Here is a 27,017-nt window from a genome sequence, read left to right on the forward strand (position 1 = left end):
ATGGGGACAGTTGATGACTCACTTACCATAATGAGCAGTGATGTTAAAGAATTGTTGAATCATTATATTGTTCACCTGAAACTAAGGTAACATTGCATGTCAGTAATACTTCAGTTTACAAAAGTGGTTTAAAAAAGAAGTGTACCACACATTTATGATGAAAAACTTTTTCTGCATTTTGGAGAAAAATTCTTCCTATTAATTTTGTACTGTCATGAAAACGTGTAACATTTTGGGGTCTATACACCACAAATAAGCAATAAGGATGAGACACAAGGCTTTGCCCAATTGCTACTGTGAAATCTTTGAAGAAGTGAATATTTGCACAGCACATACAATATGACCATGTGTTTGCCAATTCCCCTGTTACGTAATAAGCTCCTTTGAAAGTAGTCTCTGTATTATGTTCATGATTAATCCCTGGCGCTTGGCACACAGGAGGTACGCAGAAATGTTAAGTGGATGAATTTATGAATACATGAATCCTCTAGTAGCTTTTAATGTGTAAATTCAACAGTAGTAAGTTATTTCAGCCTCGGAATCCCTATTCCCTGTTATTTCAGTTTTGCAAAGTGTGTAACATGAAGTAATCGATCACAGCTAAGATACCTAAACAGTGTTCTTTGTTTTTCTTTCACTTTACATGTCACAGCTCCATTCAACCCAAACAAAGGTGCAGATAGCATTGTCAAGTTTGACACTTTTGGAGATGGCATGGGACGATACAACGTGTTCAATTTCCAGAACGTGGGTGGCAAGTATTCCTACTTAAAGGTTGGTCACTGGGCAGAAACCTTATCACTAGATGTTGACTCTATCCACTGGTCCCGGAGCTCAGTCCCTACTTCCCAGTGCAGTGACCCGTGTGCCCCCAATGAAATGAAGAACATGCAACCAGGGGATGTCTGCTGCTGGATCTGTATCCCCTGCGAGCCCTACGAATACCTGGTTGACGAGTTTACCTGCATGGATTGCGGCCTCGGGCAGTGGCCCACTGCAGACCTGTCTGCCTGCTTTAACCTTCCAGAGGACTACATCAGGTGGGAAGATGCCTGGGCCATTGGTCCAGTAACCATTGCCTGCCTGGGCTTTATGTGTACATGCGTAGTTGTGACTGTTTTTATCAAGCACAACAACACACCCTTGGTCAAAGCGTCAGGCCGGGAGCTCTGCTACATCTTGTTGTTTGGGGTTGGTCTGTCATATTGCATGACGTTCTTCTTCATCGCCAAGCCATCACCAGTCATCTGTGCGTTGCGTCGACTAGGGCTGGGAACCTCCTTTGCTGTCTGTTACTCAGCCCTGCTGACCAAGACAAACTGCATCGCCCGCATCTTCGATGGGGTAAAGAATGGAGCTCAGAGGCCAAAATTCATCAGCCCAAGTTCTCAGGTTTTCATCTGCCTGGGTCTGATACTGGTGCAAATTGTGGTGGTGTCCGTGTGGCTGATCCTGGAGGCTCCGGGCACCAGGCGGTACACCCTTCCAGAGAAGCGGGAGACAGTCATCTTAAAATGCAATGTCAGAGATTCCAGCATGTTGATCTCGCTCAGCTACGATGTGGTCCTGGTGATCTTATGCACTGTGTATGCCTTCAAAACTCGGAAGTGCCCAGAAAATTTCAACGAAGCCAAGTTCATTGGTTTTACCATGTATACCACATGCATCATCTGGCTGGCCTTCCTCCCTATATTTTATGTGACATCAAGTGATTACAGAGTAAGTCTTTGAATGGTTTCTTCTATTCATTGTTCCCTTATCCTGCCAATGTTTTGTTATGTAGGATTTAAAATAAACTTATTTCATCTCAGTCATTAGGTAGGTAATTATAAATGCTGTGATAAACCACCACAGTATATATGGAAATCATTCAGTATGTTTTAAAAACATTTAATTAGTGAGTACTATGTGCAAAGCATTGTGCTAGGCACAGAAAGGGAGATAAAGGTAAATGACATGGTCATTCAAGCAGTTTATAATCTAGTAGGAGAAAGATGCAACACACACACACACACACACACACACACACACACACACCCCTCTAAAACTTTTAATTAAGTTTAGCAAGTGATTCACAAGAGGGCAAGAATTAAACCACTAAGAACCTAGTGAGAATGATTCAAATAAGACACAAGATGATCTGGGTACTACAGATTCATCTGTAAATTAAAACAGACTTGCAACATGAAGCCGATATCAGATCTAAACACTTTCACTCAAGCTTCAAATAAGCATCATTAGGTCTCTAAAACAGATTAAAATGTAATATAAATTTGTTATACATGTTCTACAACTTTAGTTCTTGTACATATGAGATTACATATGGATTATATAATATATATATGTATATATAAAATCCTTGAACTAGTTAAAAATATTATTGCATATATCCAAGTAACCTAATTAAGTTAGTATTCATAAAGGCTTTAGTAATGCATAGTTCAAATTTCTGGGCATCAATATAAGTACCATCTCTTCTGAAAGAGAGAGTTCACCATTCTATACTTTCTCAAATTATTGAAACCATCAGTCAGTTACTTTTGCATTTATATTTATGATTTTAGTATCTTCCAAGGAGTATAAGGCTTTTTTCCCTTGAGGCAAGTGGTGTTATTCTCCATATGTCTTAAGTTGTCATAGGCTAAAGTTTTTCATAGGCATTTCCTTGTTACACCTTAATTTGACAAAGTGCTTCTGTAGACTCTAACAGTCCCCAAATCTTCTATTTACCAGCAATTCCTATATTACCAAAATCTTGAACATTGCAGCTTAAAAAGAAGACAAATCTATTTAAAACATGGCATCAAGAGACTAGCAAAGCTTAATGTATCTTATCTTTTAAATGAATCACAACAATATAACTGAAACTACGGACTAAACTAAAGGAAGAGCAAGGAAAATAAAGAACTTAAGTTCAATGTTGGTGTCATGGTCAGGCATTCTAAGACTACCTATAAAAATTTTTGAAAATGTGTCAGTAGAGAAATCATCAGAACCGACTCAGCAAAATCAAAGGTCATATTATATGAGCCACCGGGGAATCTGCACTGTTAGTGTGGGGATTAAAATGGATAACTATAGTTAATGCTGCCATTTCTGCCTTTCGTCCTTATGTGCACATCCACTTCCATAAATCTGTAAGAATTTTTTTAAGTTCTTAGGCAGCATCCTCAGCAGACTTGATTTAGGATATTGGGGCTGTGAACCAGTTACAATATTATTTTACCCTGGGTATATGATCTGAAACCATTCACTCTCAAAAAAGTTAATAAGAAAACAGAACAGAAAATACTACAGAGAATAAACAAATAGCATCATAAAAGTTTAATTTTATTGAATGAGTTAGCATTTATTTCCAAAAGACAAAAGAAATGACTTTGTTTGTTTAACATGATAGCAATATAGGAGATCAACTGACTAAATGAAATTAACTGAAGATGCCAGAAGTTTCACCACATGGCATATGGAAAATGGGGCAGAGGTTGTAGAGTGTTTGTTCAGGCCCATGCTAATTAAAGCATCCAAATCTGAGGCTTCACATATCCCTTAAAAATAATACCATGCCAAAAGTTACAAAAGAAATGAGAAGGCAGAATGGGGCCTCCAACCCATTGGTTTTCAAATTTGACTGTACATTGAATCAACTGGGTAGCTTTGAAAAAAAAAAATATATCGATACATGGGGCATGGCCACAAGGATTCTGATTTAATTGGCCTGGACTATGGCCTGGACATCTGGATTTTTCAAAGTCCCCCAAATAAAAGTCCCCCTTTCTTGCAGCCAAGACTGAAAACCACTGCTTCAAGGAATTATATGTTCTTAGTGTCTCACAAAGGTCTTTAGTGTGGCCTGCATTGTTTTGAAGTTATTTGAAATATTTGTCAAAATTAGAACACTCACGAATTTTACAGAAATATCCATTTTCTTGGTTTCTCTTAACAAAGTAAAACATGAGGACCCAAATTCCTGCATGCAACACTGAGCTGGACCTTAGTGTTTAAGCCTCTAGACCGAGTGCACAACTACCAATCCCAGGATGCTTATGCTTGGCTCCTTGCACTTATGCATATGCATGACCCTATAAGCATATGAGACTATTGTTTTAGGAATTCCAAAGACTGAGATGTAAAATTCCCCACAGGGAAATCAGGTGGTTCAGAAAGAACGAGCAGCATTAGAGAAGTCCCCAACCATTTACAGGCAGCTAGTAGGAATTTGGCCATCAAACAGTCAACAAGGTTTATGACTCAGTACTTTGCCACCCCTTGTGAATTGTAAATAAATAAAGCCCTATTCTAGTCTTCAAAAAGCTTATATCCCAGATGGGAAAAAAATTAACAAGCATGAAAGAATTCAAAATCAATATAGTTTATAATTAAATTGGTGATACAAGCTCTTAAATGCCTACAGGTTTGAAAGAAGAGTTGGATCAGTAAAAATGGTCTTTCCAGGAATTTCAAGAGGTGTGATTTCATACTGTACCTTGGTGAGAAAGTGCAGTTACGGCGGTTAGAGAAGACAGGCATGTAGGGAATATTCTTGAGGCAAGACAGGAAATGAACCAAGCAGAAAAAGGTAACATTGGTCTTACTCAAGTAGAAAATGGCTTGGGGGGAGGAGTCTAGTGAGAAACCTATGGGAATTGGCCATGTGGTCAACTTTTAACAGGCAGAGGAACTCATTTAAATAATGAATTTGAGTAACTCATTTCAACAATGAATAAGGGCTTCTCCGAGGACTTGCTATTTTTAAAATTTTATTTTCTTTTGGTTGGTTGTTTGCTTAGGCCAAAAGTGATGAAAGGTAAGAGGGAAATAAAGGAACTAAGTCTTACTGATCAAATCTGAAACTTACTCTAGATGCTTTGCATAAGTTGAGTTCACTTATCCTCATTAGCACCCTGAAAGGCAAATGTCTTTATCCATTGGAAAGATGAGTAAACAAACTTGGAGGATAATTAACTTCCCAGGTGACACAGTTAAGAAACAGTAGGATAAGTTCTTCAGATGCAAATCAATACCTTTCATATTACACTACAGACTTCTCTGTTTTTAATATGGAGGATAGGTGGAGCCTAGAACAAGAAAAACTAATTGAAGCTAGTAAGCATCCAAGACCCAGCAAGCAAGAATTTGGGTAAGAATCCAAAAATTCAAAGGATCTTTGAGAAATTTTGAGGTCATCTCCTTCTGTATCACAAGATACTGTAAGACTCAAACATTAAGTCATCAGGGATCCAATCATAGCTTACATGGTATAAATAAAGACTAGGTCATGTTTGGATATAAAGTTATCAGAATTAATAGTAATTACTGAATGTTTTGTTCATTCATGTCTTCCAAAAATATTTGAGTGCCTATTATGGGCCTTGGAGATAAAGCTATCAACAGAGACACATCTCTCTCCCCTTTTATAATTTGCAGTCTGGTGCAAGTGAGGGGAGGATAGGGATGAGAGGAAATAATGAATGGATGAAAATGCAGGGTAATTCATGCAGTGGTTTATGTGCTGTGATGGGAGGAAAAGGGGGTGATGCCAATGGATTGCTTTCTCAAACTTTAGTGTGAAAACAACTCATCTGGGCACCATGCTAAAATAAAAGATTCTGATCCAGTAAGAAAAGAGGGGGCTCAAGATTCTGGGTTTCTTGCAAGCGCCTATGTGGTAGACATGTTACCAAGCAAAGGACAATTCTAAGTATCAAGAAGATGGATTTTATAGGGAGTGGTGCAGAGGAAGCACTTTACCCACAGTAGGCAGTGACTTTGGAGGTCATTCTAGAATGACAGAGAAATTCTGTCATTTACAGAGAAATTCTGATTTACCCATGACAACTCTTTTGAAGATTAAAAAAAGATCAAATCTCAAATTCTTTCAAAAAGTTTGCCACTCCTACTGTATCTGTTTCTTTTCTTTTCTTTTTTTTATTTATTTCTAGGAGAGAGAGACAGAGAGAGACAGCATGAGCAGGGGAGGGTCAGAGAGAGAGGGAGACACAGACTCTGAAATAGGCTTTCAGACTCTGAAATAGGCCGGGCTCAGCACAGAGCCCGACGCAGGGCTCGAACCCACGAACCGTGAGATCATGACCTAAGCGAAAGTCGGATGCTTAACAGACTAAGCCACCCAGGCGCCCTGGTATCTGTTTCAAAATACTCCACCAAAGGATGGGAAGGAGCTAGCCATGGGAATTCTATGAGCTAGTCAAAAGAAACAGCAAGTCCAAACACCCCTAGGCAAAAAAAAGTCTTAGAAAAGAAAGGTGTATACAGCTATAGTTTAATGAGTAGATGGAAGAGTGATTTTATATGCAAGGTGGGCAGGAAAGCTAGATCATGTAGGACTTTATAGGCCATAGCAAAATTTTAAATTTCAGTCTATATGGAAAATGAAGCCACTGAAATATTTTAAGCAGAGGAATTTAATGATTTTCTCTCTCATGATCTCACATTGTAGTGGGGGAAATGAAGCTGCTGAAGACACTGCCTTAAAGGCAAAGGTAAAGAGGGAAGACCAGTTAGGTGGCTGTCATAGACATTCCAATCAGATGGTAGAATATGAACAATGGAGATAGAACCTGTCAAGAACCATCAAAGGTTTTTTACTCATCTTGCAGTCTAACAAGTTAAACTGCCACGTTTTCAGGGATGCTAGCAGAAGACAGGAGACTCCTGATTCGGAGACAAAGGACTTTATTACTCACAGCCATCAGTGTAGCCAGAGAGTCAGCTTTTATTTAGGTGCTCAAAGCCCCAGTTTTCATTAGACAGTGCAAAGTGGGCTAGGTGACGGGTGCATAAACAGTCTTCAATATAGGAACAGTATTTGCCTTAAAACTGAGAATGTCATAGCACAACACTGTTAGCAATCCTGTCCTTGTCTAAAATGTTGCCAGTGTGTTTATCATAGGTTTTTAGTATTCATTTTTATTTTTAAAATATATTACAATAAAATATGATTTGCCTTAATCACAGAGTTTTTGATGCTCCCTTAAAATTGCATCTCACGCCAAGTGCCTCCCTTGTCTAATCATAGTCCAAGTCCTGCCTTCCCCATATCAGGTCTGGGTAGGATGGTGAGATGGTTGTCTGTAACCAACAGAGCATAAAAATTTGAGTTTTTCCCTCTCTCAAGTTTCCCTGCATACTGGGTCGGGTGTCTGTGTGACTTCGGCCATCCTTGGGGATGGGGAGATTTTGGTCCTATCATAAGTACTCTTCTCCTTAAAGGAGCTAACATCAGGGTGGAGGGTCAGGGAGGAATCAGCACAGAGCGAGACAGTAAGTCCATGCTAGTAAGTAAAGCACAATTGCTTTCAGTTATAAGCATGCAAGCAGCTACTTTCAGCTCAATCTAACAAAGCTCCAATGTTTCTAAGCCCTTAAACCCAAAGGGGATGGCAAGATCATAATTACCATCAGTTCATTTCAACTTCAGGGACCCCTGGACCTGAAGCCAGAGCCGGATAGCTTTCTGCCTGGGGCACGTGGTTTGCGCACTTTAGCTAACTCAGCCTTGATGCACACAGCGGTGGCTGTCTTTTAAGGGAGTCCATCTTAATCCAGGGCATTTGCTGTCTCGTGACGATAACATCTCTTAGAATCTTGCCTGGTTTTCACATAATGACTAGGGGAGTTTTCCCATGCTGCAGCCAATTGCAAGAGTTTATCTAGATTTCTTTGTGTCAGTTCCTCATTCTTTAGTACAACCCCTTTGTCAGCATTTTACACCCAATCCAAGTCAGTAAGAGCCCAAATACTACTCAGTGTGTCACTTATGGTTTTCCAGAGCATTTTTCTGTTTCAGGGGAATCCTGCAGAGAGACGCAAATTTCCTTTTTTGCTACCAGGTTGTACCGCAAAAAACTGAGGGGACTTTGTCCTGTTGGAATGGATCTAAGTCTGTCAAGAGAAACCACAGCGAAGGATGAGCCCTGCGAGGGCCCAGCTCTGTCATTGCTCTAGCGCAAGCGTTTATGCACCCAGCCCCCTCAGCTCCCAGGAGAATCAGCCACAGTGCAGGTGATTCACCTGGCAGCTGCCTTCTCTGAAGGTCCCTCCTTTCATGTTCAGTATGGGTGTATGTCTTTGCAACCTTTTTGTGAGAAGGAGTTAAAGTTTCTGTCCACCCAGGACCTGAACCAGATCAGGGAGGAAATCCAGCCCCCTCCCTAGAGGAGTTAGCAACAACTACAGCACTGGTCCAGCAGTGCTGTCTGAACCTACTTCCTGTTACTCAGCCTATAAACCCCACTCCAAATCCACATCATTCATTACTAGGGAAAAATGTGGGTCACTATTTATTGCCCCGTTGGCCATAGAATTTGGTCAACATGCTTGCTACTGATTCCCATGGAGTTCTCTTCAGTCCACAAAGTCCTCACACTTCCTCTGTGAGGAAGCCAAGCTCATCCCATTGCCAAAACTGTCAAAGACTGTAGCATCTGAGATTTGACTCTACTTATAAGGTAACATATTAACTTGCCGCAGTTTCATTGATGCTGACCAAAGAAGTTTATGACTCAAAGCAATAGTGGTAGCCAGAGACTCAGCATAGGCCCTGGTTCCCTGAACTCCACTTCCGCTGGGCCAGGCAAAGTGGCCCATGTCACCACAGCATGGTCACTGGCAGCGTTACAGGGGAGACTATGTGAGGTTAGGGAACTAGAACCCTTTGTAATGGAAGATATGCTGGCTTTTTGCTCCAAAAGTAGGCACTATCTCCATCTTCTAAGTCTCTTTACTATACAAATATTCCTGGAAAGACGGTCCAGAACAAAGGCAGTCAGTGCCTGTGCTTGAAAGACAGGCTAGAAGCACAATAGACCATAGAAAACTATCTTCTAAAAGAACAAACAGAACTTGCTATTGACTGGATATGTGGGTGTAAGAGAAAGGCATAAATCAAGGATGACTCCCATGTTTTTGGCTTTCACAGTGGGTGGGATTTTATGTCATGTACTCAAGTACCTGGGGGAGAACATCAAGTTTTACATATTAATCCCACTATGCCTACTAAATATCCAATACAACATGCCAAGACAGCAGGTGAATATATGTCCCAAAGCCCGGAAGATAGGCTGAAACTAGTAATAAATACTTGAACAACATCAACATAGGAGGTACTTAAGTCATGGAACTCAACGAGATAAAGTAAAGAGAATCTAAACTGAGGTCTGAGACACTCCAACACTTAAAATTAAGGTAGAAGCAAAAAAGCCAACAAGAACAACAAAAAACTAAGACAAGGGACTTTCAGTGAGGGAAGAATATCTAGGAAGCCAAAAAGTAGGAAGTAATTAACCATGTCCATTGTTGCTGGAAGTTTGAGGAAGATGAAAACAGAGCAGCATGGACTAATAGTGTACAAAAAGGAAGAACAAAGAATTATAAATACAGACTTTTAGTAATATATTAAATTTTTTAAAATGTAGTTTTCTTTTTGAGAGAGAGAGAGAGAGAGAGACAGAGCAAGAGTGGGGGAGGGGCTGAGAGAAAGAGGGAGACACAGAATCCAAACCAGGCTCCAGGCTCTGAGCTGAGTCCCAAGGTGGACTCGAACTCATGAACCTTGAGATCATGACCTCAGCCAAAATTGGACACTTAACTGACTGAGCCACCCAGAGGCCCCATTAGTAGTGTGACTTCTTAAAGGAACTGGACAATTGAATTTATGAGGCTACTACTCTGACTTTATAAAAAGCTAAAAGGTTTCAAATTAAAACAAATAAATTATATGCTACATAAACTATGATCAAAATGCATCTTTAGTTCTGGTGCCCATGTGCCCTGTTAGTATTTAGTGAGAGTAATAATCACCCACCCCTGCACGGAAATCCCAGTGAAATCATTCAAATACTAAGTGCTCTTCATATGTGAGGCCCTCTAGTGCTGGGGATAGAGCAATGAATGAAAACGCTCATGAACTTGGTTGGCCCATGGATGTGTGTGCTCTTAGGTAACATTATGGTCCTACAATCATTTTCAATGGAAAATAGCCTCTATTAAAATGCCTCATCCTGTAGAATTATCAAAACCATACCTTGACTTAACATTACATCTCATGTTCTCCTGAAGTCTGGCCTGCTTGGGGCAGACAGTCTACAGCACTTAACGTTTCTTTTCTTCTGATTCACGTTCCACATTTCACCAGTGGCTGTTTCCCTCTCAGCCCTGATCAGAGAGTAATAAGGAAGAAGCAGGACACTTCTTATGTAACTGGTTGGTTTTAAGGATCTCCGCAGTGTTTGTTAAAGACACATCCTTGGGATACCTGCAAGATGATTAAGGGTGTTTTCATGCCATCTTCAGAAATATCCGGCTGTTTTTCTCCTCTTGCTGGTCCTTGAGTGAGTTGGCTGGCAAGTCCTATTCTGACTTGTCCCTTGTGGCTCCGTGCCCAGTCTCAGGGCACCCAACTGTACCTGGCCACCAGCCTCTTTCCAGGAAGGACTCAGGCTGCTGCGCGTGAACCCGAGACTACCCACGTGGGCCATCTGGTCCATGCATGGCACTCACCTATCCTTTGCTTTGATGAATTCTTATAGCAAAGGACTGTCTCAATACAGTAGCAAGTCTTTGTACTCTGCCATGAAAGTAATTAACCTTCTCTCACCTCCTAGACTTCCAAGACAGGAATCAGACTTCAAGCCAGGGCCTCTTTCTCATGCAGGAAACCCTCAAACCTTCTGTGAATAAGCCACATCAAAGCACTCCTCTCCAGGCCTGAAGTGAGGAGAAACACACAACTTTCCTTCAGGGAGGAAAGGTCTAGAACTCACAGTACAGCTTTTTTTTTTTTTTTCAAGATGTCATCTGCATGAAAGCCTTTCCTCCCCCTATAATGGCTTAAAGTGTGTGAAAAGCTTCAATGTTATAGGATATTAGTTTAAAAGGTTTCCTTGAAAGATGGTACATTTGAACTTTTCCTACCTTCACTCTAGTATCTGGTACCTCTCAGACTGGTTCCCCAGTCAAAAGTGAAGATGGAAGAGTATATAGTTCTAAAGGAAGAGTTCAGTTCTAGTATTAAACATCGATTCACACACACACACACACACACACACACACACACAAATTATGCCAGAAATTGGACTTGCTATAAATAACACAGTAATGATTTATCAAGGCTTTTACATCACAGAGTTAGTGAGTGGACTCTTTTCTGAGAAGTGGGGAAAAGGGAATGGAGCCTGCAGTGTGGGGTCAGGTTGGAGGGCCCTGGAACAGCTAAAAGTGACAGCAGCTTTAAAATAGAATAGATTCGGGGCACCTGGGTGGCTCAGTCGGTTAAGCCTCCAGCTTTGGCTCAGGTCATGATCTCAAGGTTCATGGGTTTGAGCCCCATGTCGGGCTCTGTGCTGACAGCTAGCTCAGAGCATGGAGCTTGTTTTTGGATTCTGTGTCTCCCTCTCTCTTTGACCCTCCCCTGCTCATCCTGTCTCTCGCTCTCTGTCTCTCTCTCTCAGAAATAAATAAAAACATTTAAAAATGTATAAAAAATTGGATAGATTGTGCTTTCAGCATACACAGTAAATCCAGAGTCTGAAGAATAATGCTGCAGGTATAACCTGATTTTTTTTTTTTTTTTTTTGGCAAACATAGAACATAGCCTTCTAAAGTTATGTGGCTTCTCTAGTTAATTGTTCAGTCTTCTGTTTTCTTTGATTGGAGAAGAAGGTCAGACACTTGAGGGCATTACAGATTATTCTATCTGGTAATAGAATTGCCTGGAGCAGAAAGACAAAGAAATCTAAAATTACCCTAGGATTTACCATGGCTACTCGGAGTAGAAACTGACAGAAGAAATAATTAATTTCCATTTTTTAGTACGGAAAGCAATAAAATATGTAGAGGCTAATTTAGAATTTTCCAGAAAATCTGAGGGAGCTGAAGTTAGAACAGATGATGAGATCAGTGAAGATAAAAAGTGAAAGCAAAAGAACAAAAAGGAGACACGATAATACCTAGCTCTGAGGGGTAATTTCACGGGAGGCAAAGAGGAAGCAGGTGCAATTTCTCTGCCAAGAACAGGCATATGTAAGCCTAGAGAACAAAATGACTGAATAGGGAGTACCTGATGTATCAAAACTTCAGAGGACTGCCAATGAAATAACTTACAGGTTCCTCACAAGATAGTTGACCATGACTCACAATTTTGAGTGGGAGAACCAATAGCTGATGGGCAGAATTCCCAGCAAAAAAAAAAAAAAGAAAGAAAGAAAAAGAAAAAGATGGAAAAATGTAAAAGGCTCCTAGATTTGTTTATGACACAGTAAACCTTAAACAAGTCAAGTTGAATGACTGAAACCGTCAGCAGTCTGGTCACTTCATCAGTGAATGTTCATATTTTACTATTTAAGATCCTGACTTAGGTGGTTCTGCAGAAATGTCTTTCTACAAATAAAAAGGAAAAACAAACAGAACAAGAAACCCCATGTAAAGTCTTGGCAAGCATTCAGGAGCACCTAACACAAATGTGTTTGCTTACAGATCTTAAGCAATGTTTCCATGAACATCCCAAGCCCCGAGAATCCCATTGAATCATTCTATTGGTTTGATTGTACTAACAACAGAACTGTGGATGATGTGGGTTTTCTGAGTTTGGTCTTTGCTCAGTGTTCTTTTTAGTAGGTGACATGGTTGCATCTACAGCCAGACATTTAACCAGGCAACCTTTTCTTGTAGGTGCAGACAACCACCATGTGCATCTCCGTTAGCCTGAGTGGCTTTGTGGTCCTGGGCTGTTTGTTTGCACCCAAGGTGCACATCATCCTGTTCCAACCCCAAAAGAATGTGGTCACACACAGGCTGCACCTCAACAGGTTCAGTGTCAGCGGAACGGGGACCACATATTCTCAGTGTAAGTATGGAACTTGGCAGTGACCCTTCCATGAATAGCACTGTAGTGGGGAGCAGGCTCAGAGGGGAAGCAATGAACATGGATAGGCAAGGACAACCCATGTCCATGCCCCATGAACAACCTCAATTTATTTAATAAGTGCTGGTTCAACCACTGTGTGTCAGGTACTGGCGCTAGGTGCTAGGGATACAGAGGTGAGTGAAAGGCAAGGCTCCTGTTTTGATACAGTCTAACAGGGAACACAGACATTAAACCCATAACTGCACTTGGGATTTTTTTTAATGTTTATTTATTTTTGAGAGAGAGAGAGAAAGCAGGGGAAGGACAGAGAGAGAAGGAGACACAGAATCTGAAGCTGGCCCCAGGCTCTGGGCTGTCAGCAAAGAGCCTAGTGCAGAGCTTTAACTCACAAACTGTGAGATCATGACCTGAGCCGAAGTCAGATGCTTAACCTGCTGAGCCACCCAGGTGCCCCCGCACTTAGGATTTCTGACCATGTTGTGGAGTCAGAGCACCTACTAGCTAGTCCTGACTCTGCAGTCAATTCAATAAGTAATGCTCAACACATCACTGTACTATCTGTGACTTGACTATACTCACTGGCCCAGATTGGTGCTCTGCAAAGTATGTCCTATGAAATACAGATTATAAAGGTGATTCATGAAAAATTTAAAAGGGAAGATAAGCAAAAAAGACGGAAAATGGTTCATCCTAAATACCCTCTTAGTATCAAAGTACCACTTGTACCATGAGTATGTTAGTTTTAAGAATCCCTAGAGCGAGGCAATCTGTTTAACTTGGTTATTTACAATTTCTTAAAAGTATTCAACCACAGTTAAAGCAGCTAATATGCCATGGAACACACCTCAAAAAATGCTGGAATGTATCTTCCTCAGACTGCAACAACACAGTGCTTTTCAGCTGCATACCAGCTGAAGGGTAGCAGAGGAATGGCCCAGGCCACCACTAGGTCTCTGACTGGCCTGCGAATATCTGAAACACGATACTTAGGGAGCGGCTCATTTAATTCTCAGTATACCTAAAGGGGGCAAGCTTTTAAGCCATTTTCAGCTTATCTGTGGTTTGAAGCAGGAGAAATGCACTGAAGGAAGGATGAGAGGGGCGGAGGAACGGAGCCACAAGAGAGGGAAGGAAGACTGGAGTGACAGAGACAAATGACTGCCTCACCATTCTGCCTCGAGTCGATCAGAAAGGATGCTTCAAAATAGCTCAGCATCACAGAGTGAGCAATCACATTAGTGCCCCAGTTTCTGCAGCAAAGTGTAACATTTAACAGGGCTGCCCTTCCCCCAGCAAACAAAGGGAAGGCAGCCGGCTGACAACACACATTCAGGGATGCTCTGGATATGCCACTCCTCGCTGGAGACACGGATATTCTCGTCTTTCAGCTCAGTTTCCAGGTGTCACCATGGTTGAGTGCCAGGACATGGTAAAACTTGTGAAATCATATTCCTTGGACCTCGGAGAAATCTGCTTATTTCTTGAGCAGGCACGTCTCCTTTCTAGAGCCCAACTGTAGCCGCTAGCTAGACCAGACAAGGAAGAACTGGCAGTAGCAGATAAAAACAACAATGGTAAGAAGAGCCAATGGAACTATCATTTATTATTTTCTATCTGCTAGGCATCATGCTAAAGATTCATACAGGTGTGTGAGCCTGCTGTATCTTATTTAATGCGCGCAATTCCCTGACATCAAGGGTCCCACATATTGAAAGCGGCAGAACCAGAATTTAGAGTCTGTTTGTCTGATTACAAAGGCAGTGCATCCAGCAACTGTACAGTGCCGCTTCAGTCAGGGTGTGAGCTGGGGAAGTTCCCAGAAAGTCAGGCACGGGGTTGGCTTCACAGGGATCACAATAGGAAAGCGACCCACGGCGGTGCATCAAGACTGACTTCCAGCAAAAGTCATCCTGCCCTCAGAGCTCAGATTTCCTGGTTGTTATTCAAACAATTTAACAAAGCCCCTCAGTCTTCCACAGATATTTATACATACAAACCTCAGTAATTTTGAAATGGCAGCATTTTCTAATATACATACAAGGAATTAATAAATTCCTGAAGGAATAACAAGGCCACTTTACCCAACCAAGTTTCTCTTCAGAATTTCAGAAATATCCACTTACACAAAAACAATGTCTTTTAAGCTTTCACTGAGAATGCTAATCTGCAAGTGACCCAATTAAATACTTCGAAGTAAGCATCTACCCAGCCCAACATTTTAGAACTATTTTGTTACTCAATGAAATTTTAAGTGAAAATTTTTTTTCTTTAAAAAGACTTCATTTTTTTAGTTTTTCTCTAATCCATGTTAATGAAGTGGTATTAAAATGATAAGGTGAAGAAGTATTCATGTGATAACTCTAGGCATTTCAAAGTGCAGAAGTAACAAATACATTGATCTGTTACTTGTAATTCATTATCTTTTATTCAAAATAGTTTTATTTGTGGGCTTATTTTATCCCATGAGTACTACATATCTAAGTTCCATTTCACAGGTGAGAAAATACAGAAGGTATTTCTTAAAGATATACAGTGATTCAAGAATTGACTCTGGGTTTCCTGACTTGTGACTAATCTTACCCATTTTAATAAATTGGAACTAAAGTCATGAAATTCATTCATTCATTAAATGCTTAAGTACCTTCTATAGAACAGAAATTTTTAAGCATCTGTGTACACAGTGGTGAAAAAGCCACAATGCCTGGTCTCACAAAGATCAAATCTAGATCACTGTTGTTCATACTGTGGTGTGTAACCTAGTAATGGGTCCTGAAACTTATGTAGTATGTTTGGCCAGCATTTTTAAAAGAAAAGAGAATATATTAGAGTGCATTATATATTATTATATAACATATAATAATATATCTTATAAAGGTAAGCAGTATTTCATGAAGTTTGCTCCAGAGGTTACATGTGTACAAGGTCCAAGTAGGATGTTTCTTAATGTGAATTGCAATCAAAGAAGTTTGAAAGACACAGGTCTATGGGATCTAGTTTACGTATGAACATGTTACTAACACACGCTCTGGTGAACATTTAAGCAGCTGGTTTAATTTCTTAGTGCCTGTTTCCTATATTCTATATTCAGCTCAATTTATATCCATTTCTCTCGTAAATACTGGGAAGTACACTGTTTTATAAACAAAGAAAAATCCTTAAATTGTTCTGAGTTCATTAGGTCAAGCATATGTTTTACGTAGCTGGTACATAATTTATGTTCTGGTGAGTATTGTGTAGGCATTTTACTGTATTAAGTTATTGTTACCAATACTGCCACTGGTTTTCTAATTTACTTCCTCCAGGTATAACAACACAAACCCCACGTTAAGAATAAGTTAGTTTAGCAACAGGGTTACCCACCTCAACAACCACACACATCTAATTATCTATTCCCACATAACAAGCCTCCACAAAATTTTGTGGCTTCCAAACAATAAAGCTTTTTTAAAAAACAATAAATAAAAAAATTAAAAATTAAAATTAAAAAATAACCTTTTTATCATCTCTCATGATTTTGTGGGTTAGGAGTTCAGGAAGGGCTTGGCGGAGCAGTTCATCTGTTCTATGAGGCCTGGCGGGGTCCTTCTGTGGCCTTAGCTGAGACTGAGCTGAGCTGGAAGCCCATGGTGGCTTTCACTCTGGCTCAGCAGCTTGGCAGAATGCCTTGCCACGTGGCATCCTAGAGAGAAAGACAAAGCCTGTCCAAATTCAAGGGAAGGGACACAGACTCCACCTCTGAAATAGTTTATGGCCATTTTTCTTATGCCACATTCTCCAAATCCTTAATCCAGTACAGCAGTTTCATTAAGGATCACGGACTTGACAAAGGTAATCCTGGGCAGTACCAAGAAGTTTCCCAGACTGAAAGGTACAGCCAAATTAATTCCCAGTTAATTCTCAGGCAAGAGTAGCAGAAATATCCCAGCATTTAGAAGCCTTGGTGAGCTACCTGACAGCAACCAGGATGGCTGATGCAGAAGAAGTCATGGTACTGGATGTTAAAAGCTAAGCAGTGCCATGAAAAGATGGAAAAGCATGACCAAACTTAGAAGCAAGCACGGAGAAAAGAACATGGTTAGGGATATCTTGGAAAACTCACCATTTGTGAAATGCTTACAGACCCCTAGGCACAAAAGAGAACAATTTTAGCTGTATCTGATTAACTACACACAGTGGGAGTCAAAATAATAAAAATAAAGGAGACATTAGGGGCACCTGGGTAGCTCAGGTGGTTGAGCGTCCAACTTCCGCTCAGGTCAGGATCTCACCATTTGTGAGTTTGAGCCCCATGTTGGGCTTTGTGCTGACAGCTCAGAGCCTGGAGCCTGCTTCAGAAGTGGTGTCTCCCTCTCTCTCTCTGCCCCTCCCTTGCTTGCACTCTGCCTCTCTCTCTCAAAAAAAAAAAAATAAACATTTTTTAAAAATAAAGGAAACATCAACTTTTTTCCATTAAGTACACTCAGAGGCCAATGGCTCCTAATATTTGTGTACCAAACAACAACAACAACAGAAACCTCTTTGAAGTGAAGTTCCCAGGCCCCACCCATAGATATTCTGAGTCATATGATACAGGTCAAAAGAAATCTGGATTGTAACAGATACTCCCGCTGGTTCAATGGAAGTGGCCCAAGGAAAACATTTTGAGAACCTCGGACTCCACCACACTGTGTACTTTATCTACCAATGTCAGTGCAGAGCAGGGAGAACCTCGGAGATGACCCTCACAGAGGAAGCAGGCACTGGATTCAGAGATGGAGAGGTGTTCTGACCTCCCACCCTTGACCTCATGATGCCAATAGCCACATTCCTGGGCAGCTACCATTTCCTCCGCTCTCTCTCTCTCTCTGGAATGCCAGAGAAGGCATTTCTGGCACAGAAGGCCCTGTCCACTCAGAAGACTTTACTGAAACTGGGAATAGTTCTTCTAGTAGCAGTTACCTCAGCCACCCTAAAATCCTAAACTTGTAATGCTGCTCCTACACACACACACACACACACACACACACACACACACGAGCAAACGTTCTTTGTATTTGGATGAGAAGGAAGAGACCATTCTTTACTTTGTTCAGCTTTAGAAGCAAAAGGGCTTTGCAGAGCTGGTTCCCAAAGACAGGCAATCAAGAACTATGCTGCAAGTGTGCGTGTAACTGCATAATCTTGAAGGACACAAGCTGGATGTACACGTGAGGGTAAGCAGCATAAAACTCTAGGGGACCCATGCAGGTCAGAATGTTGCTGACACTAATATGAGTTTGTATCAGCACCGAGTGGGGAGAGAGAGGTGAGAAATGGAGTGTGCCCAATAGTCTTCAGAGCTATTAGGTATCCAGACTTGGTCCTATGAGAATATGTGTTCCTCCTGCTCATGGTGATCATTCAGATGTATGTATGCCATTATCATTAAGAACAGTCAAGAGGCTGCTGCTAACTAATGATGCTCAGATTTGGGTCCCAGAGGAGCCACAGGCATATGGAGATTGATTTCTTCTGCCAAAACCTTATTCAGGAAGACGCTTGTCTAGGTGGTAAAGTGTGAACTGCTTCATTAATAGAATTATTCTTTATTACAAAACATTTTCACATTATAAGAAGCAGTGGTATAAAAAGATTAAGCGAACAGTCTTTCAGAGTCACAGTAGAATTTTCCAAAGGGCTACAGCAACAGAAAGCAAATACATGAGGTCCAGACTTTGCACTTAAGAGGGGCCAAGTCTTTCAAGATATCCCAGTTACAAGGGGGCAAGCCATTGCTCAAGTCTGAATGTGACTTTATAAAAGAAAAAAAAGGCACATAATACCCACGTTTCTTCTCAACAGTGCAAGTCCAGAAAATCAGCATAATACATTTGCACTTTACAGTGGAGGGAGTCCCATAATGACACTATGTACTAGACCGGCCAGGCAAATTAGCAGCTTATTTGGCAACACAGACTGAATTGATGGTCTTCTTGGAAGTATATTATAAACATAAATCCTGGCTGGCCAATACTTGAGGAGCCTGGAGTATTCTGCAAGCTAAGCCATCTGCTCCCAGGCACAATATACCTAGTGCAAACGTATCAGAGGGTTGTTGATCCATTTTCCCTTTGGAAAGCAAAGTCACAGGATGCTTGGGAACCTCATTCCATTCTCTTTCACTCCTTCTTCATTGAGGGCGGGAGAATAGAGAGGCCCTAGCTCCCAGAGGTAACCCTACACGTAGCAGGGAACTGATGTTTCTCACACTTTCCCTTTCGACACAACGTTTCCATTTTATTTGTCTCACAACTGCCTTTCTGCAACCCTTAAGTTGTTTGCTCTTTACTGCCAACATTTCACTAGGTTTTCCCCAAGAAAACATAGCCTATCTTCTTTAATAACAGTGACCAAAGGGACTTGAGACCGAGGGGATGAAAGGGATCATTTATTCTAATAACCGTGGTTCTAGAGGAGAAAGCCACCGCCCTCTCTGTGAGACACTTTTAGGAATCTGATAAGTGAAGCCACAGATAAAACTCCCAAAAGTAGCTATGTGGCTGGATTTTCTGCCTCAGCTCAGTTACACAATTCATCTCAGAGATTATTCTGACAGCAAGAATCTTAGCATCTGCAAGTTCAGTGATTTCTTCTTTAATTAGAAGCTTTCTCTTCAGTGCCACACATGACAGCACCTTGTCCTGCAAACTTGCATTCCTCTTAAAAGCTCATGCCAGGGAGGTCAACAGCATAAAAGGTGTCTCTCTGAGACCCCAGTGAGCGGGCCACACACAGGGAAGGTGTGATATTCCGGAGGAGCTAACCACAAAGCTTCTCAGAAACAGTTTTAGTGAAGACGAGACAATACTGTTTAATGGTGGCTGGCTAAATGTTTACGTTACAGATAAAATTCCTCTCATTTAAATGGTTGTTTAAACAGAAGCATCACTTTCTTGAATTAAATTACATTGTATAGTTCCCTTCTGTCCTGTATAATTGAACACGATATAAACTCAGTACCTCAAAGAGAGTCCCTAAACCAGAGTTCAATATTGTGTGAGAGATACCAATAGCCATATGCATTTCCATGTAACTCCAACATTATCAATGCCTTTAGGAACAAGGTACAATGCTCATAATTATGTAGATAATGTTAACTAAAAAAGGAAATATACATATAATCAAATATTGCCCGTACATTGACTTTAGATGAACATTCCTTAAAGCAAGCAAAGAGTCTAACATCAATTTATTCTTTACTATTTCTCCTTCAAACCCCTTTCCATTTTAAGTAAAATTCTTTGTAGAACATCCATAAATGGAGATATCTGTATCCGTAAAGCAGGAATATGCCTACTCATATGGAAATATTTTTTAATATCTTCCTTACCTAGAGGAAATTTCAGAGACTCTAGAGAGGGAACCCTTAGTAAGTAACTGTGATCAATTTGATGGATAATTTACTCATTAAATCAAGAAACTTCTGGGCTCAGGCTTAGCTCTAGGCATTGGGAATGTGGTAATGAACAAAACAGAAAAACCAGTAATACATAATATATCAGATGTTGATAAGTGATGTGGAGAAAGTAATATGGGGCACAGACAAACAAGGCAAACTGGGAGCAGAGGGTTACTATTTTTTTATTCAGTGGCCAAAGAAAACCTCTCTGCTAAGGTACCATTTGATCAGAAACATGAAGGAAAGGAAAATAGGGAATGCTGTCTATATCTGGGGAAAAGACATTCCAGGAAAAGGGAAGATCAAATGCAAAAGTCCACAGCTGGAAGAACATCAGAAAAGCCAAAAGGGAAAGGACTAAGGATGAAAGTAAGAGAAGATGAGGACAGTGAGGGACAGGGCAGTTAGGACCTTAGAAATCACTGTAAGGACTTTTACTTTTTTACTGAAAGAACTGGGAAGAACACTCAAAGGGTGTGGAGTGACCTGACTTTAAAAGCATCATTTTCATCATCGTGGCTGTGTGGGCAGAATATAAGACAGGGAGCCGGCAGAGAAATAATTCCAGAAGCTATTGCATAGTCCAGATGTTGGAGGTTTAAAATCAGGGTGGTAATGATGGAAGCTAATAAAGTGTTCAGATGTTTTATATAATTTGAAAGTAAAGCTGACAAGATTAGCTGCACCAGAAAGGAGGACTAATGCCTGACATTATTTTATTAGAGTCTAACTTGTGGCCTGACTTTGATCCCTGGACACAGAAGCACATACAGCTCTTCTTAATTGTTTGAGCCTCAGGGTGTATGAGATCCTGATCCCTGCCTGAAAACACATTTGGGTAAGAAAGAGGAAAAACTAGAGATGTTGGGAAACTAAGAGGAGACTAAAAGAATGCAAAATAGAATATACAAAAATTAAATCCTTCCATTTTCAAATTATTTATTATACATCCACTTTCATACATCTTGAAGAAGGGAGGAGAGAATAACAGAACATGACCGGAAAGAAAGAATGACAGCATATCGGAGCAATAATGGACTGGGGTGTTTAGGTGAAGACCAAGTGGAATTTCTATCGATTAGTTACTTAAGTTGTTTTCTGGGTCATAAAATAGTACATATTTTTTTCCATGAATATTGTCTCACAAGAAATAAATCAGTGAATGAAGAAGGCATTGCACTCCTAAGCTCTAAGTCCACATTTGGAAATTAAATCTTGGGTCTATAGATTTTCATCCCAAATCATAATGAATGTGATTTCCCCTCAACTCTGCTGCTAATGAGTTAAGACCATTATCCTGAGAATCTAGCCTCAGTTCTTAATAACTGATGCTGTGTCTTCCACTGTGAACTCTGACATAGCAAGGCTACCAAAGCAGACGCTGGCAGTGTCATCATCTTCCCAGACAACTTGTATGAATCAACAGATGAACATCTGGAAAGGGACCTAGGGGCCCTAGCACAAGTAAAATTAAGGTGATGAGTAAGAAAACAGGTTCAATAACAAAGTAGGAGGGCAAAGCAACAAACAGCTGGTAGAAATTAAATTCCATGACCATAGCATTAAAATATCTAAACAGGCAGATATGCTGGGAAAAATTATTTGGGGTTACCAGGAGCAAGGAAATGGAACAGATGGAAACAAAGTGGAATGTCTGTTCTGTTTAAATGTTTGTTTTACTTTTTTCCCCGAGTCTGATAGATTACACAGTTAGAGTAACACACTGATTCTCAGGAACCAAGTCTCGGCCACTAAATTGACTAACAGACTTGGCATCCATATGAATCTATTAAATAAATATGTTTAGCATTTACTGAGGGATCAGGTACCTGAAAAAAAAAAGGGGGTCATTTGTTCCAAAGCCTGGCCAGCCTGTGCATTACTGGTGGAAGAGAAATGGATTTCACAGTGCGAGACAAAGCTGCCACTTGGCTGCATTGATTTCCAATGCCTCTCCAAGTTTGTGAAGTCAAATATGCCTTTTGATGGGTGTGAATTGCCTTTTTGTGATCAATGGTTGAACACCTTAGGTTCTTTTCCACTGTGTTCAGTTTTTGCGTTGACTAGCACCACCTTAGCCTGGAGTAACGTAGCAGCTGGCGCTCAGCCCCTCCTCCTGGGAAAGCCAAAAATAAGCCTGCGTGCCTCTTATATCTGACAGAAAGTATGATTATAGAAATCTGCTTAGCCGCACTTAAGAAAATGGGCTAAACTTGCACCATTAAAAACCTCACGAGAATTTCATTAGAGTAATAGCAAGAGCTCATCACAAACACACACATGAAAATGATAGTACTTTGCTCTGGCACATAGTTTACTACCTTGGGGAATAACAGATGGGCTAAGACGGGAGGCATATGTAAAATATTTATGAAAGGCAAAGTAATTGAGATAGTAAACTCATAAAACAGTAATTTCCTCTACTATATTCAGCAGCACGTACAAAAATGAGAATATTTTTTACATAATAAAATAAAATGCACAGGCAAAAGCTACAGATGAAACAGTAAAAGAGAAGCAGAAATATACAAGTTACAGTTCCCTTTAATACACTTGAAAGTGGTTAGGGGGAAAAAATAACTGCAGAAAGAGTCTTGTAGAGTCTTTGCTGTTGTGACTCTTGGTAAGAAAACCTGGAATTTGTATTTGCTTCCTTTCAAAGGGTTTAGATTTGTTCTAACATAGGGTGTTCCCTTCAATGTCCCTGTGAAGCAGGTAGATGAATCAAAGTGACTCTGCACACTTCCATAATGAGATCTCACGGGGGTGAGGAGCAGACAGGAGAATATCATTTAAAGCTCTATCTTAGGATTTTCCATGCAGCTACCCTTTGTGGCCCCTTTACTTCTTACCTACCTAGTCAAGACACATTCAATTTTTTTAGAAATTAGAATGCAGTGAGCAAGAAAATCCAAAGATCACACTTAAAAACAGCATTACAGCACACTCCAGAAGTAAAGGGAATATCACTGTAGGCTTCTGATACGATCTTTAAGACTGCAGGCAAAAAGGGTATTAGAGGGATTCAAGACACACACAGGGAGCATGAACATACCCGTCTCTGGTTCTTCTAGACTTACCCCCATGACATATCATTCCTCTTCAAGCTCTGAAAATGAAAAATCTGCACAGAAATAATAAAACCTGATCCTGGAAAAGATGAAGAGATTAGTCAAAACGCCAAAGGTACCAGGGCGGCCCTGGAGTGCTCACAGCCTGACCCACTTGTCTTCACAGGGGTGGCTCGTGGTCATTTTCACAATGTGGCTTGAGAAGAAAAAAGGCCTACCTGTCCCCAGGCAAGGCTGCCCATATGCCTCCTATTTGCTGGTCATATCTTCAGGTGAAAAATTACTTCCTTCTTGAAACTTCCATTGGTTCCCCTGTTCTTTGAAATGCAACAATTTATACAGTCATTCAGAAAATATTTATAGAGGGTCTATTCCATGACCACCAGTTGGGATAAACTAATGAAAAAGACAGAGCCCCTGTATACTTCCTGCTCAAGATTATTAGAAGGCCTAAGACAGTAATGAAAAAAAAAAAAAGCAAGAAAAAAATCAGTTTTAAAATCAGCTAATGTGACAGAGAATAACTGGTTGGTTATTTAAATTAGGTGGCCTAATAACAACCTTTTCAGGAGGTTATATTTCAGATATAGATGACCAGAAGAAGCCATATATGTAATGAAGAGAGGGAAGAACATTCCTGGCAGAGGCAGCAGCTATGGCAATGGCCTGACGTTGCCGTGACGCGCGTGTTTGAAGACAAAAAGCAAAAAAGTGGGGACAAAACCATGGAATGAGATGAATGCAGAAAGAAAGGCATGGTCTGAATCACCCTGGGACATATAAACCAGAGCAAAGAAAGCACAGAAGGAAGCCACTGGAGGGGCAGAGGGAAGTGACTGACATTTAAAAATACTCTCACTGGTGTACAGAGAATGTGTGGCAGGAGAGCAAGACGGGAAACAGAGATACCAGCGGCACCACTGCTGGCGTAGCCAAAAGCCGGATAATGGTGGCCTGGCGCAACATGGTGGATGCAGAGATGGGTAGGCAGATGGGGAGACTGAACTGACTCAGACAGATGATAGGGTTGACAGGAGAAGCAGGGACAAAGAAGGAAGGAAGCAGAAACGTGAGACTTCTGGGTTGGGTCACTGACCGGATGCCAAGACCATTGACTGAAGGAAGGAAGACTAAATGGGAATATGTTAGGGAATCAAGAGTTATTCTTTGGCCACTTAGTTTTGAGGTGTCTATTAAACATCCACATGGGGATATCAAGTTGGTATTTGGAAAGAGAGAGACTGCAGAAAGAACACAGAATGCCTGCTAGGTTTCTAGTGAACTGCAGTTGACTTCACCTCACCTTGTTCTTTCTTCTGCCTTACCTAGCTGTGATGAAGCTAGGGTTATATAAAGTATGAAGAAACTTTACAAGGAATAAAGTAAAACCCCCACATTTGAAATTATTCGTATCACTTTCCATCCAGTGTTTATCTGGCACGCACTGTTAAAATGTCTTCATTCTGGAAGTTTCAGGAAATGTCAATTATGCCATGTTTTCTCCCAAAGTTGTAGCTTTCAGTGGGATCATGTTGTAAAGAAAATTGAAGCTGATCCTAAAAATGATAAAAGGAAAACTATCTCCAAGAGTTAGCATGTCACCGACTCTGCTCTAACCTGACAGTCACACAGACTTGTCTTTATGGCCTTTCTCACATACCTAGCCAAGTAATCAATGCAAACTTGAGAAGTTCAAGTTTCCCTAGTTGTGAGCCTGCTGGAAAGGCTTCAGTGCCCTAAACATGGGGATTGAGCAAATCATCTCAAATTTCATAGTTTCTCCTTCTTTAAAAAAAATCCTATGAGGGGAACCTGGGTGGCTCAATTGGTTAAGCGTCTGACTTTGGCTCAGGTCATGATCACATGGCTCGTGGGTTTGAGCCCCATGTCGGGCTCTGTGCTGATGGCTAGCTCAGAGCCTAGAGTCTGCTTCAGATTCTGTATCTCCCTCTCTCTCTGACCCTCCCCTGCTCATGCTGTCTCTCTCTCTCTCAGAAATAAATAAAACATTTTTAAAAATAAATAAATAATTAAAAAAATTTTAAATCCTATGAAAAAAAAATGCCCTTTTAGGGGGCAAGAATATTTCCAGTATCAAGCATGAACACCTTAGCAGGGAATTAGCTTATATGATTATTAACCAAAAAATATGCATTTAAAGAAGAGGACAGTCTTCTGACTGACTGGTCAGTTTGACCTAGGCCGAGGTCAGGTAGCCCAGAGGACCAGTTCATTCTAGGCAAAGCATAGCATCATGGACAGGCCAAGGGATGTCACATAAACAGCTCTAAAAGTATATGTCAGGCCGTCTCTGATTTTCTTGGCTACATAGTTGCACATCCCATGGAGAATAGGGCTCCTTGCTTTTTTGTCCTCATTTGGTAAAATGACAAAGCTGTATCTAGATTTCGCATAAAAACGAAACCTTCTGACAAGAGATATGAATTGCACCTAGGAAAACTGCTGTAAAAAAATATGAATATACATACCCATATTATACTCACACCCTGACAATGCTGTCACTATTGTCATCGACAAGAACATCATCCCTTTGGAATGTCTTCCTTTCTGAGAATCGTTAAGAAACTGAGTTTTCGGCACTTCAGCCCGTGCTAAGTGTTTTTGCAGTGTTTATCTACGTGAACGATGAAAATGCATCAAACCATTCTGTAAGGCAGTGGAGTTCACAGATGACTTGTGAGACTACGTGAGAGTCATCCCTACCCAGAGGGAACAAAAGTAATGAACGTACAAAAAAACTGTAATTAATTTAACAATCTTTAAGAAAATAGCACTGAGCTTTCAATTTCGCACATTGTATTTTAACCAGTTTATAGCTTACCGAAGCTAATTTTAAATCCACAAGGGACTCCTTTCAACAGTGATGATGCTTATCAACTCATTCTCCAAAAGGTATGTCATTAGTGAAGGTATGTGCCAGGATACAAACTAATTTTGAGCAGAACATAGTTAGAACGTGGAACTACTACAGCATTAAGTCACTTAGCGTTTTCCAAAGCCAAATTAAAATGGGTTTTGAACTTAATTTTAACTGGTGCCTGAGATTATCCATTCCATTGCCTGTGTGGCTCACTTGATTGAATTTTCTGACCTGTTTTGTTTTTCAGCCTCTGCAAGCACGTATGTCCCGACGGTGTGCAATGGGCGGGAAGTCCTCGACTCCACCACCTCATCCCTGTGATTGTGAAATGCAGTTCAGTTCTCGTGTTTTTAGACTGTTAGACAAAAGTGCTCACGTGCAGCTCCAGAATATGGAAACAGAGCAAAAGAACCCTAGTACCTTTTTTTAGAAACAGTACAATAAATTATTTTTGAGGACTGTACAGTATATAGTGATGTGTTAGAACTTTTTAGGCTGATTTTAGTGCCCATATTATTAACGGTCCCCCCGAACATGGAAATAACCATTGTTTACAGAGCTGAGCATTGGTGACAGGGTCTGACAGGATCAGTCTAAAAAATATGGTGGCAATATTAGGTAACTTTTTTTCCTATGAAGTTTTTTGTAGGTTCTTGTTGTAACTAATTTAGGATGAGTTTCTATGTTGTATATTAAAGTTACATTATGTGTAACAGATTGTTTTTCTCAGCACAAAATAAAAAGCATCTGTATTAATGTAAAAAT

At 40.6% G+C, this 27,017-nt stretch overlaps 1 protein-coding gene across 1 annotated transcript; it reads left to right on the plus strand.

Annotated features, from left to right (window-relative positions):
* Positions 1-27,017, plus strand: GRM3 (glutamate metabotropic receptor 3). The gene is made up of 4 exons (XM_039219981.1): positions 1-86; positions 588-1,719; positions 12,688-12,862; positions 26,500-27,017. Exons 1-4 carry the CDS (start codon positions 1-3, stop codon positions 26,571-26,573), a joined length of 1,467 nt encoding a protein of 488 aa, XP_039075912.1. The 3' UTR covers positions 26,574-27,017.

The sequence above is a fragment of the Hyaena hyaena genome, unplaced genomic scaffold (genome assembly GCF_003009895.1).
Source record: "Hyaena hyaena isolate Hyena2069 unplaced genomic scaffold, ASM300989v1 scaffold_858, whole genome shotgun sequence".
NCBI lineage: Eukaryota > Metazoa > Chordata > Mammalia > Carnivora > Hyaenidae > Hyaena > Hyaena hyaena.

Coding starts and splice junctions, on each gene's coding strand:
- GRM3 (XM_039219981.1), top strand. CDS start 1: ATGGGGACAGTTGATGACTCACTTACCATAATGAGCAGTGATGTTAAA. Junction 87..587: donor ATTGTTCACCTGAAACTAAG/GTAACATTGCAT, acceptor TGTAACATGAAG/TAATCGATCACAGCTAAGAT. Junction 1,720..12,687: donor TGACATCAAGTGATTACAGA/GTAAGTCTTTGA, acceptor CTTTTCTTGTAG/GTGCAGACAACCACCATGTG.